Genomic DNA, 21,169 nt, shown 5'->3' with positions numbered 1-21,169 from the left:
CGACATTTTGTGACGTGTAGAATAGTGTTTCGATGCAGCAATATGTCAACGTTCTTTTCCCCAACACGAATGAAAGCAGGAACCTTAAAACAACAACATTGTAACCTTGCAACATGTTTATGATGATCACTTTGGAATTCAGTAGACTTTTATATTTATTAATAGGCCTTTTCACTCTGACCCCCACGTCAACCAAAGCCAATAAAAGTTTATTTATATAGCCCTTAATCACAAGTGTCTCAAAGGGCTGCACAAACCACAACGACGTCCTCGGCTCAGATCCCACATCAGGGCAAGAAAAAAATCAACCCAATGGGATACAATGAGAAAACCTTGGAGGGGACCGCAGATGTGAGGACCAGTGCAATGGACGTCGAGTGGATCTGGTTAAGAGTGTGAGAGTCCAGTCCATAGTGGGGCCAGCAGGGGATCATCTTGAGTGGAAACAAGTCAGCAGCGCAGAGACGTCCCCAACTGATGCACAGAGGCAGGGGCGCCAAAAAGGGGGGGGGGGTAAATGAGACGGATTCTAGGGGCCCATGATGGAGGGGGGCCCAGAGAGGCCCCTAATGATGGTGAAATTATAATACAGAAAAAATAATGACACTGTGTTGGGGGCCCTGTAAAGATTATTTTCATGGGGCCCAAAATCCCTAGCGGCGCCCCTGCCCAGAGGAGTGGACTTTGAACAGCTAGCACCTCATCTGTGGTCACCTAATAACATCTCCAAGCAGGAGAGGGCGGGCAGAGCAGAAAAGAGAGACGGCAGATCAACTGGTCTAAAAGGGAGGTTTATTTAAAGGCTAGAGTATACAAATGAGTTTTAAGATGGGACTTAAATGCTTCTACTGAGGTAGCATCTCTAACTGTTACCGGGAGGGCATTCTAGAGTACTGGAGCCCGAATAGAAAACGCTCTATAGCCCGCAGACTTTTTTTGGGCTCTGGGAATCACTAATAAGCCGGAGTTCTTTGAACACAGATTTCTTGCCGGGACATATGGTACAATACAATCGGCAAGATAGGATGGAGCTAGACCGTGTAGTATTTTATACGTAAGTAGTAAAACCTTAAAGTCGCATCTTAAGTGCACAGGAAGCCAGTGCAGGTGAGCCAGTATAGGCGTAATATGATCAAACTTTCTTGTTCTTGTCAAAAGTCCAGCAGCCGCATTTTGTACCAACTGTAATCTTTTAATGCTAGACATACACTGCAAAAAGTCAGTGTTCAAAAACAATTTAAAAAAATACAAAAATGAGGGGTATTTTACTTGAACTAAGGAAAATGATCTGCCAATAGAACAAGAAAATTTGGCTTGTCAAGACTTTCCAAAACAAGTAAAATTAGCTAACCTCAATGAACCCAAAAATACCTTAAAATAAGAATATTCTCATTAATAACAAGTGCACTTTTCTTGATAGAAAAAAAAAATATGAGACCTTTTTCTCAATATGTTGAAAAATATTCTTAAATTAAGTAAATGCTAGTGCCATTATCTTGACATAATGGGGCGGCATGGCGTAGTGGGTAGAGCAACCGTGCCAGAAACCTGAGGGTTGCAGGTTCGCTCCCCGCCTCTTACCATCCAAAAATCGCTGCCGTTGTGTCCTTGGGCGGGACACTTCACCCGGTGCCACTCACACCGGTGAACTGAATGATGAAAGATAGGTGGTGGTCGGAGGGGCCGTTGGCGCAAATTGCAGCCACGCTTCCATCAGTCTACCCCAGGGCAGGTGTGGCTATGAAAGTAGCTTACCACCACCAGGTGTGAATGATTAAAGGGTTCTACGTGTAAAGCGACTTTGGGTACTTAGAAAAGCGCTATATAAATCCCAGTTATTATTATTATTATTATAATGATATGCGCTCGGCATTACATTTCTTGAAACCAGCAAACTTACACTAAAAACAAGTTTATTTTTCTTAATGGAAAGGCAACAAGGGCTTCACGGTGGCAGAGGGATTAGTGTATCTGCCTCACAATACGAAGGTCCTGAGTAGTCTTGGGTTCAATCCCGGGCTCGGGATCTTTCTGTGTGGAGTTTGCATGTCCTCACCGTGACTGCGTGGGTTCCCTCCGGGTACTCCGGCTTCCTCCCACTTCCAAAGACATGCACCTGGGGATAGGTTGATTGGCAACACTAAAATTGGCCCTAGTGTGTGTATGTGAGTGTGAATGTTGTCTGTCTATCTGTGTTGGCCCTGCGATGAGGTGGCGACTTGTCCAGGGTGTACCCCGCCTTCCGCCCGATTGTAGCTGAGATAGGCTCCAGCGCCCCCCGCGACCCCAAAGGGAATAAGCGGTAGAAAAAAGGATGGATGGATGGATGGATGGAAAGGCAACAAGGCAATCGTTTGTTACTTTCAGGGTCTACTAGCCACTCAGGAAAATCATATTGTCTAAATATGCTTTTTTCCATCGACAACATGACATCATCATGCCAAGTGTGTGCTTTCAGTCAATTAGTGCGCGAGGAATATATATATATATATATATATATATATATATATATATATATATATATATATATATATATATATATATATATGTGTGTGTGCATACATATATAAATACAGCTCAGCCCCCAGACACATTTTTCTTTATTGTAATTTTGAAGAATAATATGAATGTGCATGAACTATTTCTGTTCAAAATAGTTTGAAATGTCACATGTTAAATGTTAAAATATTAACTGTCCGTTTACTGTACTGTGCCAACTGTACTACTATATGAGTACGTATTTTCTCTTGTTTCATTGAAAATAAAACAGCAAAGTCCATTTGGCTGTCATCTGTTTTAATTATGAGACACAATTGTGTCAAAGTCATGATTTTTTTGTTCATGCTTGAAATAAGAAATTATTACTTTGAAAAAGCAGTTTTATACTTGTGAATGTTGATGACACAGCTTTGCAACACTTGATATTCTAGTTTCAAGCATCCATCCCATCCATCCATTTTCTACCGCTTATTCCCTTTGGGGTCGCGGGGGGCGCTGGAGCCTATCTCAGCTACAATCGGGCGGAAGGCGGGGTACACCCTGGACAAGTCGCCACCTCATCGCAGGGCCAACACAGATAGACATACAACATTCACACACTAGGGCCAATTTAGTGTTGCCAATCAACTTATCCCCAGGTGCATGTCTTTGGAAGTGGGAGGAAGCCGGAGTACCCGGAGAGAACCCACGCAGTCACGGGGAGAACATGCAAACTCCACACAGAAAGCATGTTTTACTCAATATAGGTCATAAAATCTCAGCAACAAGCTGTAATATCTTACTGAGATAATTTAGGACCAAAACACTTAAAACAAGTAAAACACTCTAACATAAAATCTGCTTAGTGAGAAGAATTATCTTATCAGACAGAAAATAAGCAAATATCACCCTTATTTGAGATATTTAATCTTACTTAGATTTCAGTTTTTGCAGTGTAGGGAGGCCCGAAAATAATACGTTACAGTAATGGAGACGAGACGTAACGAACGCATAAATAATGATCTCAGCGTCGGTGGTGGACAAAATGGGACGAATTTTAGCAATATTACAGAGATGAAAGAAGGCCGTTTTAGTAACACTCTTGTTACATAGCAGTTTTGTGTCAATGAAACACACAAATTGCCAGTCGCCTTGGAATCAAGCATACGGCAGGGAAACAAGCGTATTTATAGCAGGAAGTGAAATTAAACTGGAGGGAAAATGTTGCATTCATGCGCTGTTTTCGCGTGAGGAAATGGACCCAGTATGGATTTTTTTTTAAACATACGCCATACCTTGATATCGCTAAATAGTGTGGGAACTAAACATTGCTGTACAAAAGGAAAACAGCTAAAAAAAAAAAAACATTGACTGAAAACTTCCCACCAGTAAAGCAACTACAAATACCGAATTATAGGCGACCGATAGTTGGCATGCAACAGAAGATCAAGAGCAAAAACCAAAAGTACACATTATTTATGTTATAAGCCAATTGGTTGGTCAACACAGATAAACAATGATGGCACGGCAGTCATTATTTATCCATCAAATACACACTAGGAGTGTTGACGAGACGATACACGATACTTCAAGAGAACGATATCATATTTTCACATTACTTTTAAGAAAACTGGCACCACACTGCAAAAAGTGAAATCTAAGTAATATTAAATATCTCAAATAAGGGTGATATTTGCTTATTTTCTGTCTGATAAGATAATTCTTCTCACTAAGCAGATTTTATATTAGTGTTGTACTTGTTTTAAGTGTTTTGGTCCTAAATGATCTCAGTAAGATATTACAGCTTGTTGCTGAGATTTGATGACCTATATTGAGTAAAACATGCTTGAAAGTAGAATATCAACTATTGCAAAGCTGTGTCATCAACACTCACAAGTATAAAACTACTTTTTTAAAGTAACAATTTCTTACTTCAAGCATGAAAAAAAAAAATCATGATGCCGAGCGCATATCATTATGTCAAGATAATGGCAATAACACTTACTTAATTTCAACATATTGAGCAAAAAAGTAGAGATGTCCGATAATATCGATATTATCGGCCGATAAATGCTTTAAAATGTAATATCGGAAATTATCGGTATCGTTTTTTTATTATCTGTATCGTTTTTTGTTTTTTTTTATTAAATCAACATAAAAAACACAAGATACACTTACAATTAGTGCACCAAGCCAAAAAACCTCCCTCCCCCATTTACACTCATTCACACTCATTCACACAAAAGGGTTGTTTCTTTCTGTTATTAATATTCTGGTTCCTACATTATATATCAATATATATCAATACAGTCTGCAAGGGATACAGTCCGTAAGCACACATGATTGTGCGTGCTGCTGGTCCACTAATAGTACTAACCTTTAACAGTTAATTTTACTCATTTTCATTAATTACTAGTTACTATGTAACTGTTTTTATATTGTTTTACTTTCTTTTTTATTCAAGAACATGTTTTTAATTTATTTATCTTATTTTATTTTATTAATTTATTTTAAAAGTACCTTATCTTCACCATACCTGGTTGTCCAAATTAGGCATAGTAATGTGTTAATTCCACGACTGTATATATCGGTTGATATCGGTATCGGTTGATATCGGTATCGGTAATTAAAGAGTTGGACAATATCGGAATATCGGATATCGGCAAAAAGCCATTATCGGACATCCCTAGCAAAAAGGTCTCTTTTTTTTTCTACCAAGAAAAGTGAGAATATACTTATTTTAAGGTATTTTTGGGTGCATTGAGGTTAGCTAATTTTACTTGTTTTGGAAAGTTTTGACAAGCCGAATTTTTTTGTTCTTGTCATGACTCGAACTATGGCGTGATTTGTTCTCCCGTGGTGCAAATGATTTGGACCATATGTGGCGTGAAGGGGAGTACATGATTTATTTTAACACTATAACTACAAAAAAAAAGAAGCAAACAAAAGGCGCGCACAAGGGCGGAAGTACAAAACTTGACTATAAACACAAAACTTGCACAACGGCAGAAACTATGAACAATTAAACAAAACTTGCAAACTATGGCATGAATAAAGAAAACTTACTTGGACGAGAAAACGGCATGAAAAAGCGCAGCAAGGGTCATAAGGGTGTGTGGAGAGTGTGTCAGGGGTATGATGTCGCCAGAAAGACAAACTGAAAACAATGAACTTAAATACTACAGACATGATTAGCGAAAACAGGTGCGTGACTCAAAACGTGAAACAGGTGCGTGACGTGACAGGTGAAAACTAATGGTTGCTATGGTGACAAAACAAGAGTGCACAATGAGTCCATACGTGGAACAGGTGAAACTAATGGGTAACCATGGAAACAAGACAAGGGAGTGAAAAGCAGGAACTAAAAAGAGTCCAAAACCAGACAGCACATGGCCAAATAAAAACATGATCAACACAGACATGACAGTTCTATTGGCAGATAATTTTGCTTAGTTCAAATAAAATACCCCTAATTTTTTCTTGTTTTTGAACACTGACTTTTTGCAGTGCACAAATATTTACACACTAACAAACTAACTTTCTTATTTAAACCAAGTCTGACTTTCAAATGTCGTATAACTTTACGTGCATGACCTAAGCATGAGCCTTTGACTATTGCGCTACGAAAAATGTCTGGCCCGCCTGACCCAAGACAACGCCATGACGTGGCGTATTGAGAACGTTTTCTATTGTCATGGCAACAAAGAGAAATCAATGATGAGCGCAAAGCCTGATGCTGATGTCTTATTTTTTTTCCTATTTAATGAGGTCACCAGATTAATCCAACGTGGATGGTCTCGGTGCTTCTTACAGAAAACCCTTCAATGCCATGTCCTAAACATGGAGGTCCTAACCTCGGAGCCTTTGTGGTGACAGATCAGAAGGTCAAGATGCGTCCTCTAAGGACGCATATAAACGGAATACAATGATTTGCAAATCATTTTCAACTCATATTCAGTTGAATATGCTACAAAGACAACATATTTGATGTTCAAACTGATAAACTTTTTTTTTTTTGCAAATAATCATTAACTTTAGAATTTGATGCCAGCAACACGTGACAAAGAAGTTGGGAAAGGTGGCAATAAATACTGATAAAGTTGAGGAATGCTCATCAAACACTTATTTGGAACATCCCACAGGTGAACAGGCAAATTGGGAACAGGTGGGTGCCATGATTGGGTATAAAAGTAGATTCCATGAAATGCTCAGTCATTCACAAACAAGGATGGGGCGAGGGTCACCACTTTGTCAACAAATGCGTGAGCAAATTGTTGAACAGTTTAAGAAAAACCTTTCTCAACCAGCTATTGCAAGGAATTTAGGGATTTCACCATCTACGGTCCGTTATATCATCAAAGGGTTCAGAGAATCTGGAGAAATCACTGCACGTAAGCAGCTAAGCCCGTGACCTTCGATCCCTCAGGCTGTACTGCATCAACAAGCGACATCAGTGTGTAAAGAATATCACCACATGGGCTCAGGAACACTTCAGAAACCCTCTGTCAGTACCTACAGTTGGTCGCTACATCTGTAAGTGCAAGATAAAACTCTCCTATGCAAGGCGAAAATCGTTTATCAACAACACCCAGAAACGCCGTCGGCTTCGCTGGGCCTGAGCTCATCTAAGATGGACTGATACAAAGTGGAAAAGTGTTCTGTGGTCTGACGAGTCCACATTTTAAAACTGTTTTTGGAAACTGTGGACGTCGTGTCCTCCGGACCAAAGAGGAAAAGAACCATCCGGACTGTTATAGGCGCAAAGTTGAAAAGCCAGCATCTGTGATGGTATGGGGGTGCATTAGTGCCCAAGTCATGGGTAACTTACACATCTGTGAAGGCGCCATCAATGCTGAAAGGTACATACAGGTTTTGGAGCAACATATGTTGCCATCCAAGCAACGTTACCATGGACGCCCCTGCTTATTTCAGCAAGACAATGCCAAGCCACGTGTTACATCAACGTGGCTTCATAGTAAAAGAGTACGGGTACTAGACTGGCCTGCCTGTAGTCCAGACCTGTCTCCCATTGAAAATGTGTGGCGCATTATGAAGCCTAAAATAGCAAAACGGAGACCTCCGGACTGTTGAACAACTTAAGCTGTACATCAAGCAAGAATGGGAAAGAATTCCACCTGAGAAGCTTAAAAAATGTGTCTCCTCAGTTCCCAAACGTTTACTGAGTGTTGTTAAAAGGAAAGGCCATGTAACACAGTGGTGAACATGCCCTTTCCCAACTACTTTGGCACGTGTTGAGTTAATTATTATTTTCCAAAAAAAATAAAGTTTATGAGTTTGAACATCAAATATCTTGTCATTGTAGCGCATTCAACTGAATATGGGTTGAAAGGGATTTGCAAATCATTGTATTCCGTTTATATTTACATCTAACACAATTTCCCAACTCATATGGAAACGGGGTTTGTACAAACGACGCCACACGATCATTTAAAGCCACATCTGAACATGAAGCTGCAAAAGACAGACGCCACACGGAAAGTGACAGCGAAGCAAATTAGGCGACGCAACAACTTCCGCAACACAACAACATGAAGTGTGACACACAGCAAGAAACTGGCAGGCAAGGAGAATCATTTCATGAGGAAGAAAGAAAGAGACGAGATGGATGAAGGAGGTCATGGAAATTAGGAAGCGAGGGGCCAACACCAGGGTGGAGAGTAGATACTGTATTAACGGGTCGGGGAACTTTATTTAGCAGGTAAATAATCTACAGTTAAAATGTTGGTTACTGTACCTTTATAGAAAATTGTTTTGTTTCAAATGTGAGCAGAAAATATTTCCTCTTGTTAATTCAACCTAAAGTGTTGGTTGCACTTTATTAAAATAAGATGCCACCACCATCAGTGTGTGTGAATGGGTGAATGTGGAAATAGTGTCAAAGCTCTGAGTACCTTGAAGGTAGAAAAGCGCTATACAAGTATTACCCATTTACACCATTTCGGTTCACACTCCATTTCTGTATAGATAGAAAGCATAGAAAGAAGGCGGGTCTTGGCATCTCAAACCATCTTTCACATACAACATCGCCAACATTTAAAACCCACTCAACATTGTCCTGCTTGCTAAAAGAAAGTAACTACCCAATTTTGATTCACTGTTTCTCCTTGAGTTTCCTAGTTAATGTGTACTGTTGTATGGCTGCTGCTGTAAATCTATCATTGTCCTGTATTTGTTGCAAAGCTGTGTAACATTTATTTGCCATTTCTCTTACCATGAATTGATTAACGTGGACCCCAACTTAAACAAGTTAAAAAACTTATTTGTACGGAATATGTACTGTACTGTAGGGTTGCGATTCTTTGGGTATCCCACGATTCGATTCAATATCGATTCTTGGGGTCACGATTCGATTCAAAATCTTTTTTTTTTTTTTTTGATTCAACGCGATTCTCGATTCAAAAACAATATTTTCCCGATTCAAAAGGATTCTCTATTCATTCAATACATAGGATTTCAGCAGGATCTACCCCAGTCTGCTGACATGCAAGCAGAGTAGTAGATTTTTGTAAAAAGCTTTTATAATTGTAAAGGACAAAGTTTTATCAACTGATTGCAATAATGTAAATTGGTTTTAACTATTAAATGAACCAAAAATATGACTTATTTTATCTTAGTGAAAATATTGGACACAGTGTGTTGTCAAGCTTATGAGATGCGATGCAAGTGTAAGCCACTGTGACACTATTGTTCTTTTTTGTATTTTTTATAAATGTCTAATGATAATGTCAATGAGGGATTTTTAATCACTGCTATGTTGAAATTGTAACTAATATTGATACTGATGTTGATAATATTCATTTTTGTTTCACTACTTTTGGTCTGTTCTGTGTCGTGTTTGTGTCTCCTCTCAATTGCTCTGTTTATTGCAGTTCTGAGTGTTGCTAGGTCGGGTTTGGTTTGGAATTGGATTGCATTGTTATGGTATTGCTGTGTATTGTTTTGTTGGATTGATTAATAAAAAAAATAAAATTTAATAAAAAAAAAAAATGAATAAATAAATAAATAAAATAAAAAAATATTGATTTTTTAAAAATGAGAAGCGATTCTGTATCGCACAACGTGAGAATCGCGATTCGAATTTGAATCGATTTTTTTCCCACACCCCTACTGTACTGTGCAATCTACTAATAAAAGTCTCAATCTCAATCAAGCCTGTTCACATTTGAAAAAGAAACTACAACATTAGTCTCGATCTGTGTGTGTGTGTGTGTGTGTGTGTGTGTGTGTGTGTGTGTGTGTGTGTGTGTGTGTGTGTGTGTGTGTGTGTGTGTGTGTGTGTGTGTGTGTGTGTGTGTGTGTGTCAGTTACAGACTTTTAAATATACATTTAGACCCCATACAGCAGTATCTCTCAAAACTCTAAATTTCAAGGTATAACCGTAACTCTGACAATGTATAAATGGAACCAAATGGACCCAACACTGATTTACAGGCCTTGTAAGGGTCAATTTAGACCGCCCTAAAGGAACCCCAAGTCCCTGGAATCCAATTTGAGAACCAATGTTAAATAGTATTCAATCAAAACAATGGCCACAGTGCAGGGAGAGCCGCTGGAGGTGAGGACATACAGTCTTAAGGTATAAATCAATTTTAAAACAATGTTAAAAAGGCAACAAAAAAAAAAAAAAAAGAGGATTTGAACGCATCATGACACTATAAGTCTCACTCTTGTCATTTTCTGAAACTTGGCAACCTTGCAGTATGATAGCATGACAGCATGGCAGCACAGTAGTACTTTAGCATGTTATAGTGACAGCATGATAGTATTTAGCATGATAGCATAACAGCATGATGGAATAGCATGATAGTATCATACATGCTGGCAAGACAGTGCAATAGTGTGTTGCAGGGCTGCCAAGCCTCACGCTTTGAGTGTGAGAGTCACGCATTTTAACACTTTCTCACGCCACACTCGACATTTCTCACGCTAATATTTCCCCATTTGCTACTCCAGGGGTGTCAAAGTCAAGGCCGAATGATCTATGGCCCCCGGGATGATATTTGATTAGTATTAGAACCGGCCCGCAGGCCACAGCCGCCTGCTGCTGTTTTGCACGCACCAACACTCCATCAGTGTTGGACCCCAGAGACCCCATCAAGTCATAAGAATGGGGTCCCACAGTAAATTTTTGGGGTCCCGCATTTTTGTAAAAATAAATGTATGCATTATCCTGTTACATCTCACATTCTATATTGTGTTTTGGAAAAAGGTTGTTACTTAGTTCATTAAAAAAAATAATACAAAAGAAAACACATTTTTATGCATATGCAAATGTATTCAGTTATAAACATTCATTGACTTTCTTCTTTCTTGTCAAGACGGGGTTTTCGCAACTCTCTGCAGACGGACCACTCCGGACATGACGTGCAGGTAGGAACATGATTTATTCCTCAAAATATCAAAGTAGTACAAAAAATGGGAAACGAGTCGCACTCGAAGCTAATGCTACTATTTAGCATGGACTATGGACAAGGAATGCTCACTAACTGTGGCATGAAACAAACAAAACTTACGTAGCAGGTTGCATGAAGCAAACAATGACACCAGGCCGACTGACCGGCAGAGGCAGGCTTAAATAATGCCTCTGATTAGTGCTCGGTAAGCAGGTGAGCGGGCGAACACTAATCAGAGACAGGTGGAAATAATAAGTAACCATGGTAACTAGGGATGTCCGATAATGGCTTTTTGCCGATATCCCATATTCCGATATTGTCCAACTCTTTAATTACCGATACCGATATCAACCGATATATACAGTCGTGGAATTAACACATTATTATGCCTAATTTGGACAACCAGGTATGGTGAAGATAAGGTCCTTTTTAAAAAAATAATTAAAATAAAATAAAAGATAAATACATTTAAAAAAAAATCTGGAATAAAAAAGAAAGTAAAACAATATAAAAACAGTTACATAGAAACTAGTAATGAATGAAAATGAGTCAAATTAACTGTTAAAGGTTAGTACTATTAGTGGACCAGCAGCACGCACAATCATGTGTGCTTACGGACTGTATCCCTTGCAGACTGTATTGATATATATTGATATATAATGTAGGAACCAGAATATTAATAACAGAAAGAAACAACCCTTTTGTGTGAATGAGTGTAAATGGGGGAAGGAGGTTTTTTGGGTTGGTGCACTAATTGTAAGTGTATCTTGTGTTTTTTATGTTGATTTAATAAAAAAAAATAATAATAAATAACGATACCGATAATAAAAAAAAAACGATACCAATAATTTCCGATATTACATTTTAAAGCTTTTATCGGCCGATATTATCGGACATCTCTAATGGTAACTACACTAATGGAGTCCAAAACTAACAGAACATAACAAAACATGATCCGGACCACGGATCATGACATTTTCTTCATGGATCTAAACTTTACGGCTGCCGGTAATTTTTTCTATATTTCTATTGTAATATTTTCAGAATGTGCTTGTTCTATTTTTGACCAAAGAAAGACAAAGAAAATAATCTGAAGTTGTCTTTATTTTTTACTTTTAATGTCATGATTTTAATAGTCCGGCCCGCATGTGCACAGATTTTCCTCCTGAGCTAAAATGAGTTTGACACCCCTGTGCTACTCTCTAGTTTTTTTTTATAATAATAAACTATTTTCCTCGTGACATGTCGTAGTTAGAGTAACAGTTTGATTGACCGAAATTACCAATCACAGACCAGTCCTTTAATTTGTGTGCCTAAATCTAGCACCCCACAATGTAAACCTATCAGAAGCAACCTAAGGCGGGTCTTGGCGTCTCGTCTTTTGCACACACCGCAGTGCGTCAACTCGCCGATTTTTTCGCTAAATCTAGTATGTTTCCAACTCCTCTTAGTGACTTTCTTTCTCAAAAGCGACGAGCAGCGTATCTCGTGACTTTTTGGGATGTTTTGGAGACATGACAGCACGTATCAGTCAAAATGCTCTTAACGTACAAGACAGTTTATACTGAAAACACATTTCTTTGTATTTTTAAGTGCAATCACAATAAAGTCCATTCCATTCCAGTCCAAGCAGAGAGGAGATGCACACCCTGTGCAAAGATGACGCTTTTTCTGCCTTAATTGGAGTGTGTCAGGTTCAAACACTGATGACATCGATTGAATAAGACAAGAAGCAAGGAATTAAACAGAGACAGAATTAAATTTGGCTCAATGAGGATAAACGCATACATCTGTACCCTTGTACAGTGTTCCATGTTCTGACGAAAGATTGTACGCCTCCTTTTATTTGGACTTTTGCTGATTACATGGCAACAGCTGTTTCTAAGGGAGGGGGGTCGTAAACAGCCATCGCCTTTGATTACAAAACAGTTCAAAGAAAAGGTCGTAAAACAGTTCAAAGAAAAGGTCGCCTGGAGGGGAGTCTGGTCCTGCTTCCTCTACGCTTTGTAGTTCTCGGGGCAAGACAAAATCTTTCTGTGGATTACAATACATCAAAGAAACAGAACACCTTCATGTTGCTTCCCATCCTACACAGTGGAGTTTTACAAGCCTTTTGTTTGGTAGGATCAAAGACAGCGTTTGTACTCTAGCAGGGCGAGCTCAACTCAATGTAACACAAAGTTTTCTGATAACTTAGATACAATTATTCTGACAGAGTGAGATTAATGTGAATATCTCATCACTGTCACATTTGGGGGAAAAAAAAAAGTTAACTATTGAGCCAGTCTGTGTTTGTTTGTGAAGATCACAAGCCTTCAGACTTTTGATCAGATTTGATACTCCTAACATTTAATAATGTAGAACAAAGAAAAACATAAAATTCAACTCAACTAAGAATCAAAGGAAAAAAATGTATTCATCCTATCATGTTTTTCACTTTTTTACTCACTTTTCTTTAAAAACCTAACCAGGGACGAGGGTTGCAAATTAGCCTGTGGCAAGAAGCTTTATGTACCGGTACTTTGACATTGGTTACCTATGGGTAGCAATGTTTAATTGTACTGTCCCTGTCAAATAAATAAATATAAATAAATAAATTATGTCTACAACCACGTTATTCCTCTCTTACAGCGTACATTGTTAATCAATGATGCAAATGAGCCAATGTCATCCATCAACTTCTACCAACTTTAATGACAACCAATAGCTATACTGTCCTTACCGAGGAGTTGGCAACACTGGAAGATGAAGAGAGATCAGAAGAGATTGAGGATGGAGAGGTAGAACAGATGCAAATTGAGAACACAGATGCAGAGGACGAGACAGAAGAGCCAGCAGAGAAAACAGTGAAGATGATTTTCATTTCTAATTTCTGGTTAATTAAGTCTAGCATTAAGAGGCCACAGTGCAGAGACAGCTGTTCGAGGTGAGAAACATTAGTCTTACTCTTAAGGTATAAATGGATGTTAAAACAGGCCAAATCAGTTTTTTAAAAAAGGCTCCATTTTTAGGGACCGCAATGTTCCTTTGGGACAGAGGACCCTATTGTATTTTGTGCGTTTTATTAGGGACCGCAATGTCCCTTTGGGACAGAGGACCCTATTGTATTTTGTGCGTTTTATTATTATTATTCCGCCGCCTCTTTGCGCTCTAATTTGACCCCCTTAACATGCTTCAAAACTTACCATATTTGACACACACATCAGGACTGGCGAAAATTGCCATCTAATAAAAAAAACCAAACCCCAAAACTCAAAATTGCGCTCTTGCGCCCCCTAGGAAAAAACACAGACACAACTGCTCCTAGGAGGAAAACTCAGACAAAACAGAGGACCCTATTGTATTTCGTGCGTTTTATTATTATTATTCCGCCGCCTCTTTGAGCTTTAATTTGACCCCCTTTACATGCTTCAAAACTCACCATATTTGACACACACATGAGGACTGGCGAAAATTGCCATCTAATAAAAAACCAAACCCCAAAACTCAAAATTGCGCTGTAGTCCCTCTTAGGAAAAAACGCAGACAAAACTGCCTTTAACTTCCAGTAGGAATGTCTTAGAGACATGAGAAAACCTCTATGTAGGTCTCACTTAGACCAACATTTCATATATTGACAACCCCCAGCAAAATCAACAGGAAGTTTGCAATTCCCCCTTCAAAACAAAAGTTTTGTAAAAACCGGTCACCTTTTTTCAAACATTATCTCCTCTGAGCGCGTTGTTTGTGTCGGCTTTAAACTAGCACAGGAGAGAGATTGAACCCTTCTGATTAAAAGTTGACCAAAGAGTTTTAATTACTGTTTCGGTTTGGATTTTATGTGCCGTCAAACTCGGTCCCATCCATCGCTGCTTGCAATTTTAATTTTTTTTGTATTTTCTGAAACTTGGCAGCTCTGATGTTAGCATAACATTACAAAATGGCAACGTGGTTGCATGAACGCATGATGGCTTTTAGGACGTTAGTATGATAACATGACAGACGGACACGATTATAGCATGACAGAATTACAGCATGCAGGTATGTGCATGATAACATGAACGCATGATAGCATTTAGTATGTTAGCATGATAGTAAGTTAGCATGATAGCATTTAGTATGTTAGCAGGATTGTACAATAGTAAGTTTGTACAGGAGGGAGTGGTCTGAGGACTAAATGAGTGGCGGCACGTCGAAATCGTCCACAAAGTCCTCAGAGGGGACAGGGATTTGTTTCCATGGTGTCGCTTCCAGCGGACCTTCCGTGGCATTGTGGCGTGGTACAATGTTGGCGAGGTCCAATACCTTGCTGGCGTCCACTTCCAGCCTCTCTGGAACATTCTTCTCTCTGGAATGTCAAAAGGCTCCAATGAACACTGTCACACTAGACAATGCTGTCCATCCATCCATCCAATCCATTTTCTACCGCTTGTCCTTTTTGGGGTCACGGGGGTTGCTGGAGCCTATCTCAGCTGCATTCGGGCGGAAGGCGGGGTACACCCTGGACAAGTTGCCACCTCATCACAGGGCCAACACAGATAGACAGACAACATTCACCCTCACATTCACACACTAGGGCCAATTTAGTGTTGCCAATCAACCTATCCCCAGGTGCATGTCTTTGGAGGTGGGAGGAAGCCGGAGTACCCGGAGGGAACCCACGCAGTCACGGGGAGAACATGCAAACTCCACACAGAAAGATCCCGTGCCCAGGATCGAACCCAGGACCTTTGTATTGTGAGGCACACGCACTAACCCCTGTGGCATTAACTTAATTTGGGGTTTTTCTTCCGTAATAAGAGATGTTTTGGTGTAAAAAAGCCACATTTTTATCTGTGCTAGATTATGGTGATCTACAGTATTTTAAATGAATGCTACTCATTCCTGTCTTCAGATGGTGGACTCAGTTTATCATTCTTCTTTGAGGTTCGTCACAAACTCTGTGACGTGTACTCTCAAGCGGGATGGCCTTCTCCGTCCACTAGGAGTCTTTGGTACACTTTTATTTACGAGGCTCTTCTGGGACTATTGTCCGACTACATTTGTACATTGATTTCACAGAGAAGTACAGACTTTTATGCTCTGAGATCCAACGATCAGCTGTTGCTCTCTGTTCCTTTTGCTTGCACTGAGCTGGGGTAAAAAAAAAAAAAAAGCTTTTGCCTATTCAGGTCCTTGTGCTTGGAAGATGTTACAAAGAGACTGGAAGATGACTGAATTTTTATCCTTAAATGCTTTTAAATCTAAACTGAGAGCATTTGAAGCAGCCTCAGTTATCTGTAACTGTTTTACTTGATGTCCATCCTGTCATTTTAATGTGTAATGGGAATGTGATTTGATGTGTAACTTTGCTGCTTCTTGGCCAGGACTCCCTAGGAAAATAAGCTCAATGGGATTTTTTTCCTGGTTAAATAAATACTGATCAATCAATCAAAAGTATAAAATATAATACTTTTATATTATATAAATATAAAATATATATACATATATACATACACACACACATTTACACATACATACATACATATATATATATACTGTATATATATATATATATATATATATATATATATATATATATATATATATATATATATATATATATATATATATATATATATATATATACTGTATGTATATATGTATATATATATATATATATATATATATATATATATATATATATATATATATACTGTATGTATATATGTATATATAGACCCAGGACACGTTGGGAAGACTATGTCTACCGGCTGGCCTGGTAACGCCTCGGGGAGAGGGAAGTCTGGGCTTCCCTGTTGAGGCTGCTGCCCCCGTGACTCAACCTCGGTTAAGCGGAAAAAGATGGATGGATATATATATATATATATATATATATATATATATATATATATATATATATATATATATATATATATATATATATATGTATACACACACACACACACACAGTACAGACCAAACGTTTGGACACACCTTCTCATTTCAATGTGTTTTCTTTATTTCAAGACTATTTGACTTGTAGATTGTCACTGAAGGCATCAAAACTATGACACCTGTGAAGTGAAAACCATTTCAGTTGACTACCTCTTGAAGCTCATCGAGAGAATGCCAAGATTGTGCAAAGCAGTAATCAGAGCAAAGGGTGGCTATTTTGAAGAAACTAGAATATAAAACATGTTTTCAGCTATTTCACCTTTTTTTGTTAAGTACATAACTCCACATGTGTTCATTCATAGTTGTGATGCCTTTAGTGACAATCTACAATGTAAATAGTCATGAAAATAAAGAAAACGCATTGAATGAGAATGTGTGTCCAAACTTTTGGCCTGTACTGTATATATAATTCCCTTATAAAATTCAACTACACATCAAATAAGCAACAATGTAACAAACATATAAACATATGTCCACAGAACAACAAAAATTACTTCCATTGCAGGCAGATATTTATCAAAAATAGTCATTAGTATAGCTGTGGGGGGTGTCAATGGGGGGTGGGGGGTGTCAATGTGAGCAGCTCAGACAGACAGACAGGTTCATGAATATTTTCAAATCGTTAAAAATGCATTTGTATCCATAAAGGATCTCCATGGTGATAATGGTAATTATTCAGAGGATTATGACCAACAAAGTCAAGAAAAAATAATTTCAAACATGGCTGTTCTTCATCTAGAACCTTCAGTTGAGTACGTTCGAAGATGTTCGATGGTTTGAAGATGGCATGACATGGCGTAGACCAGTCACACGGTGATGCTGATGACATTTGTGGCCTTAAAAAAAGTTGCTGGTACATTTGTGGAGGTGGGGCCTGAAGCGGGCGCTCTTAGCCCTGGCGAGCTAATTGAGTTGCAAGCGTCCTCTGTGACAGCATCAGCCTGTTCTGCTTAGCGTCTGCAGCCGGGTCGCTGGGGATCCACTCTGCAAAGACTGGACATCGCGTCATGTCACAGGTCCCATCTTAATCCTATCTGCTCGCGCTCAGATAAGAAGCAAACTAAACCAATCACAGGCCAGCGCTGGATGAGATGTTCTGCACGGCCGGATGGACACATTCAGATAACTCCCCGCAGGCGTTCCGGGGAAGTGACTTCAACTCAGACTAACAGAAAGTTATGACCTGGTCACCGCTCACGTCGTCACTCAAGAGTGACACCTCTGTCTCCTACAAAACGTCGAAGTAAGTGAGTGAGTGAAATCATATTTATGTGGACAAGTCAGTGCCTAAAACAACAGCATGATAACATTATAGCATGATGGCGTGGTTGAATGATAGCATGGTAGTGTACAAAAACATGGTTGTGCCATGGGATCATGTGTGTCCCCAATAATGGCAAATCTTTACATGAAAGACATATAAAAGAGAGTGCTGAGCTCATTTAAAGGGGAACATTATCACAATTTCAGAAGGGTTAAAACCATTAAAAATCAGTTCCCAGTGGCTTATTTTATTTTTCGAAGTTTTTTTCAAAATTTTACCCATCACGCAATATCCCTAAAAAAAGCTTCAAAGTGCCTGATATTAACCATCCGTCCATTTTCCTGTGACGTCACACAGTGATGCCAATACAAACAAACAGCAAGGTATAGCGACATTAGCTCGGATTCAGACTCGGATTTCAGCGGCTTAACACTGTCTGATAATATAATTACTAACAACTATGAACTAGGTTTACAGCATATGAAATACATTTGGCAACAACATGCACTTTGAGAGTGCAGACAGCCCATTTCAGGCGCGCTAAGAACATATATTTTTCCACGATTTCAGCACTCAGGTTAACCATACCTAAATAGACACAAAATACTGCATTACACAAGACTACCCGAATGTACTCAAATGATTGAAAAAAATTAATGTTTTTAATCTAAATTATTGGTAAACACATTTTATGTATAATAATTTACGTAAAACCGCGAGTAATGAATAAAGTTTTCATCAATTAATATATTCTGTAGACATACCCTCATCCGCTCTCTTTTCCTGAAAGCTGATCTGTCCAGTTTTGGAGTTGATGTCAGCAGGCCAGGGAAGCTAGGGTCGATATTCTTCTCTTGATCATCTTCGGTGGCATAAGGTACGGTGTGAGCCAAGACATCCAGGGGGTTTAGCTCGCTCGTCTGCGGGAACAAACTGCTGCCATTGCTTGCCGTGCTACCGAGGTCCTTTGTCCCTGAATAGCTCACACACTCCGGCAGATACAATGGGGGTCTGGCGGCAGATTTCTTTGACTTTATCGTTGGAAATGCATCTGCTTTGAGTGTCGCAGGATATCCACACATTCTTGCCATCTCTGTCGTAGCATAGCTTTCGTCGGTAAAGTGTGCGGAACAAACGACTGACCATTTCGTCGGTTTTCCCAACACCCTCGTATTTTTAACAAATTTCGTCCAATTTCTTGCCACTTTCGCATCTTTGGGCCACTGGTGCAACTTGAATCCGTCCCTGTTCGTGTTGTTACACCCTCCGACAACACACCGACGAAAGTGAGAAAATGGCGGATTGCTTCCCGATGTGACGTCACAACGTGACTTCATCGCCCCGAGAGCGAATAATAGAAAGGCGTTTAATACGCCAAAATTCACCCATTTAGAGTTCGGAAATCGGTTAAAAAAATATATGGTCTTTTTTCTGCAACATCAAGGTATATATTGACGCTTACATAGGTCTGGTGATAATGTTCCCCTTTAAGGGAACAGGGCTAGGTCATTGGTACAGATATGTGGATGACACATAGGTTAAAATCAGAAGCCAGTAAGTGCAAGCCTTCACTGAGCACTTAAACTCAGTGGACAAAAACATCAAGTTCACACGTGACGATGTCAAAGACAGCCAGTTGCCTTTTTTAGACTGTGATGTCCACATTGGAGAGAACAGGGGCCTCCATGTTGGGGTTTACCGAAAACCCACGCGTACTGATCAATACCTACTTTTTGACTCACACCACCCACTGGAACACAAACAGGCTGTTATCAGAACCCTGCATCACAGAGCTGATAATGTTCCCACCAGCCAGCATTTGAGGGAAGCCCTCAAAACCTGTGGTTATCCCAGCTGGTCGTCCAGAAATAACAAGAACGGAGTGGATGAGGAGGAAAAAGGTGACAGATGCAAAAATATGTTCATTCCATATGTATCAGGCCTATATGAGAAACTCAGAAGAAATTTAACCAACACAACATCCCAGTACACTTCAAACCAGGCAACACCCTGGTGCATCCTGAAGACGGGACACCCCACACCCACAAAAACAATCTAGTGTATGCTATCCAGTGAAATGATGAATGCACTGATTTGTATATTGGAGAAACAAAACAACCACTAAGCCGACGCATGGCACAGCATAGACGGGCTAACTCTTTTGGCCAAGACTCATCTGTCTACCTGCACCTCAGGGAGAAACAGCACTCCTTTGAGAACAAACATGTACAGATTGTGGACAGGTAGGACGGATGGTACGAAAGAGGAGTGAGGGAAGCCATCTATGTCAAGGTTGAAAAACTATCCCTGAACAGAAGAGGTGGTCTGCGACACCACCAATCTCCAACATACAACACCGTCCTTTCAACCATTCCTAAAAGACTCTGCAATCTCCAACAAATAACAGCAGTTAGAAACATTCTGGTCTACTGATTGGAATGCTAACGTGTGATGTTCTTATTATTTTGGGCGGTTCGTGGTGGATCCACAGCGATCGTTCTGCCACACAATACCTAGGAATGTATATATACACACACATACATTATATATATACATTATATATATATATATATATATATATATATATATATATATATATATATATATATATATATATGATGGTGGGGGAGGATGCCAGACAGACCTGGCAGGCCCAAACGCATTGTGAGGGTTTGCTGGGAACGTCTGGCAGAGTCTCCTGTCAGAGAGAGTTTCAATTCCCACCTCCGGAAGAACTTTGAACATGTCACGAGGGAGGTGCTGGACATTGAGTCCGAGTGGACCAAGTTCCGCGCCTCTATTGTCGAGGCAGCTGATTGGAGCTGTGGCCGCAAGGTAGTTGGTGCCTGTCGTGGCGGTAATCCTAGAACCCGTTGGTGGACACCGGCGGTGAGGGATGCCGTCAAGCTGAAGAAGGAGTCTTATCGGGTTCTTTTGGCTCATAGGACTCCTGAGGCAGCGGACAGGTACCGACAGGCCAAGCGGTGTGCGGCTTCAGCGGTTGCAGAGGCAAAAACTCGGACATGGGAGGAGTTCGGGGAAGCCATGGAAAACGACTTCCGGACGGCTTTGAAGCGATTTTGGACCACCATCCGCC

The 21,169-nt window shown here is 39.7% G+C and overlaps 1 protein-coding gene and 1 long non-coding RNA gene across 6 annotated transcripts in view; one reads left to right on the top strand and one right to left on the bottom strand.

The window, feature by feature from the left end:
* LOC133618616 (uncharacterized) overlaps nucleotides 1-21,169 on the top strand; it is a 69,200-nt gene that overhangs the window by 34,164 nt on the left and 13,867 nt on the right. Inside the window, exon 2 of the long non-coding RNA XR_009817314.1 lies at nucleotides 10,818-10,869. This is a non-coding gene — a long non-coding RNA (uncharacterized lncRNA). The remainder of the gene's footprint in view (nucleotides 1-10,817; nucleotides 10,870-21,169) is intronic.
* The window catches only part of dnaaf11 (dynein axonemal assembly factor 11), a 27,026-nt gene continuing 18,193 nt past the window's right edge, over nucleotides 12,337-21,169 (bottom strand). For 4 of the 5 annotated variants that reach the window (XM_061979144.2, XM_061979142.2, XM_061979143.2 and 1 more), the window contains one exon: nucleotides 12,337-15,219. In XM_061979144.2, the coding sequence (XP_061835128.1) occupies nucleotides 15,045-15,219 (175 nt within the window). In that variant the 3' untranslated portion in view covers nucleotides 12,337-15,044. Of the gene's footprint in view, nucleotides 15,220-17,205; nucleotides 18,037-21,169 lie in introns of those variants that run through there. The other variant, XM_061979145.2, reaches the window with a different exon arrangement.

The sequence above is a fragment of the Nerophis lumbriciformis genome, linkage group LG19 (genome assembly GCF_033978685.3).
Source record: "Nerophis lumbriciformis linkage group LG19, RoL_Nlum_v2.1, whole genome shotgun sequence".
Taxonomy (NCBI): Eukaryota; Metazoa; Chordata; class Actinopteri; order Syngnathiformes; family Syngnathidae; genus Nerophis; species Nerophis lumbriciformis.
This window is presented reverse-complemented; position numbering and strand designations above follow the sequence as displayed.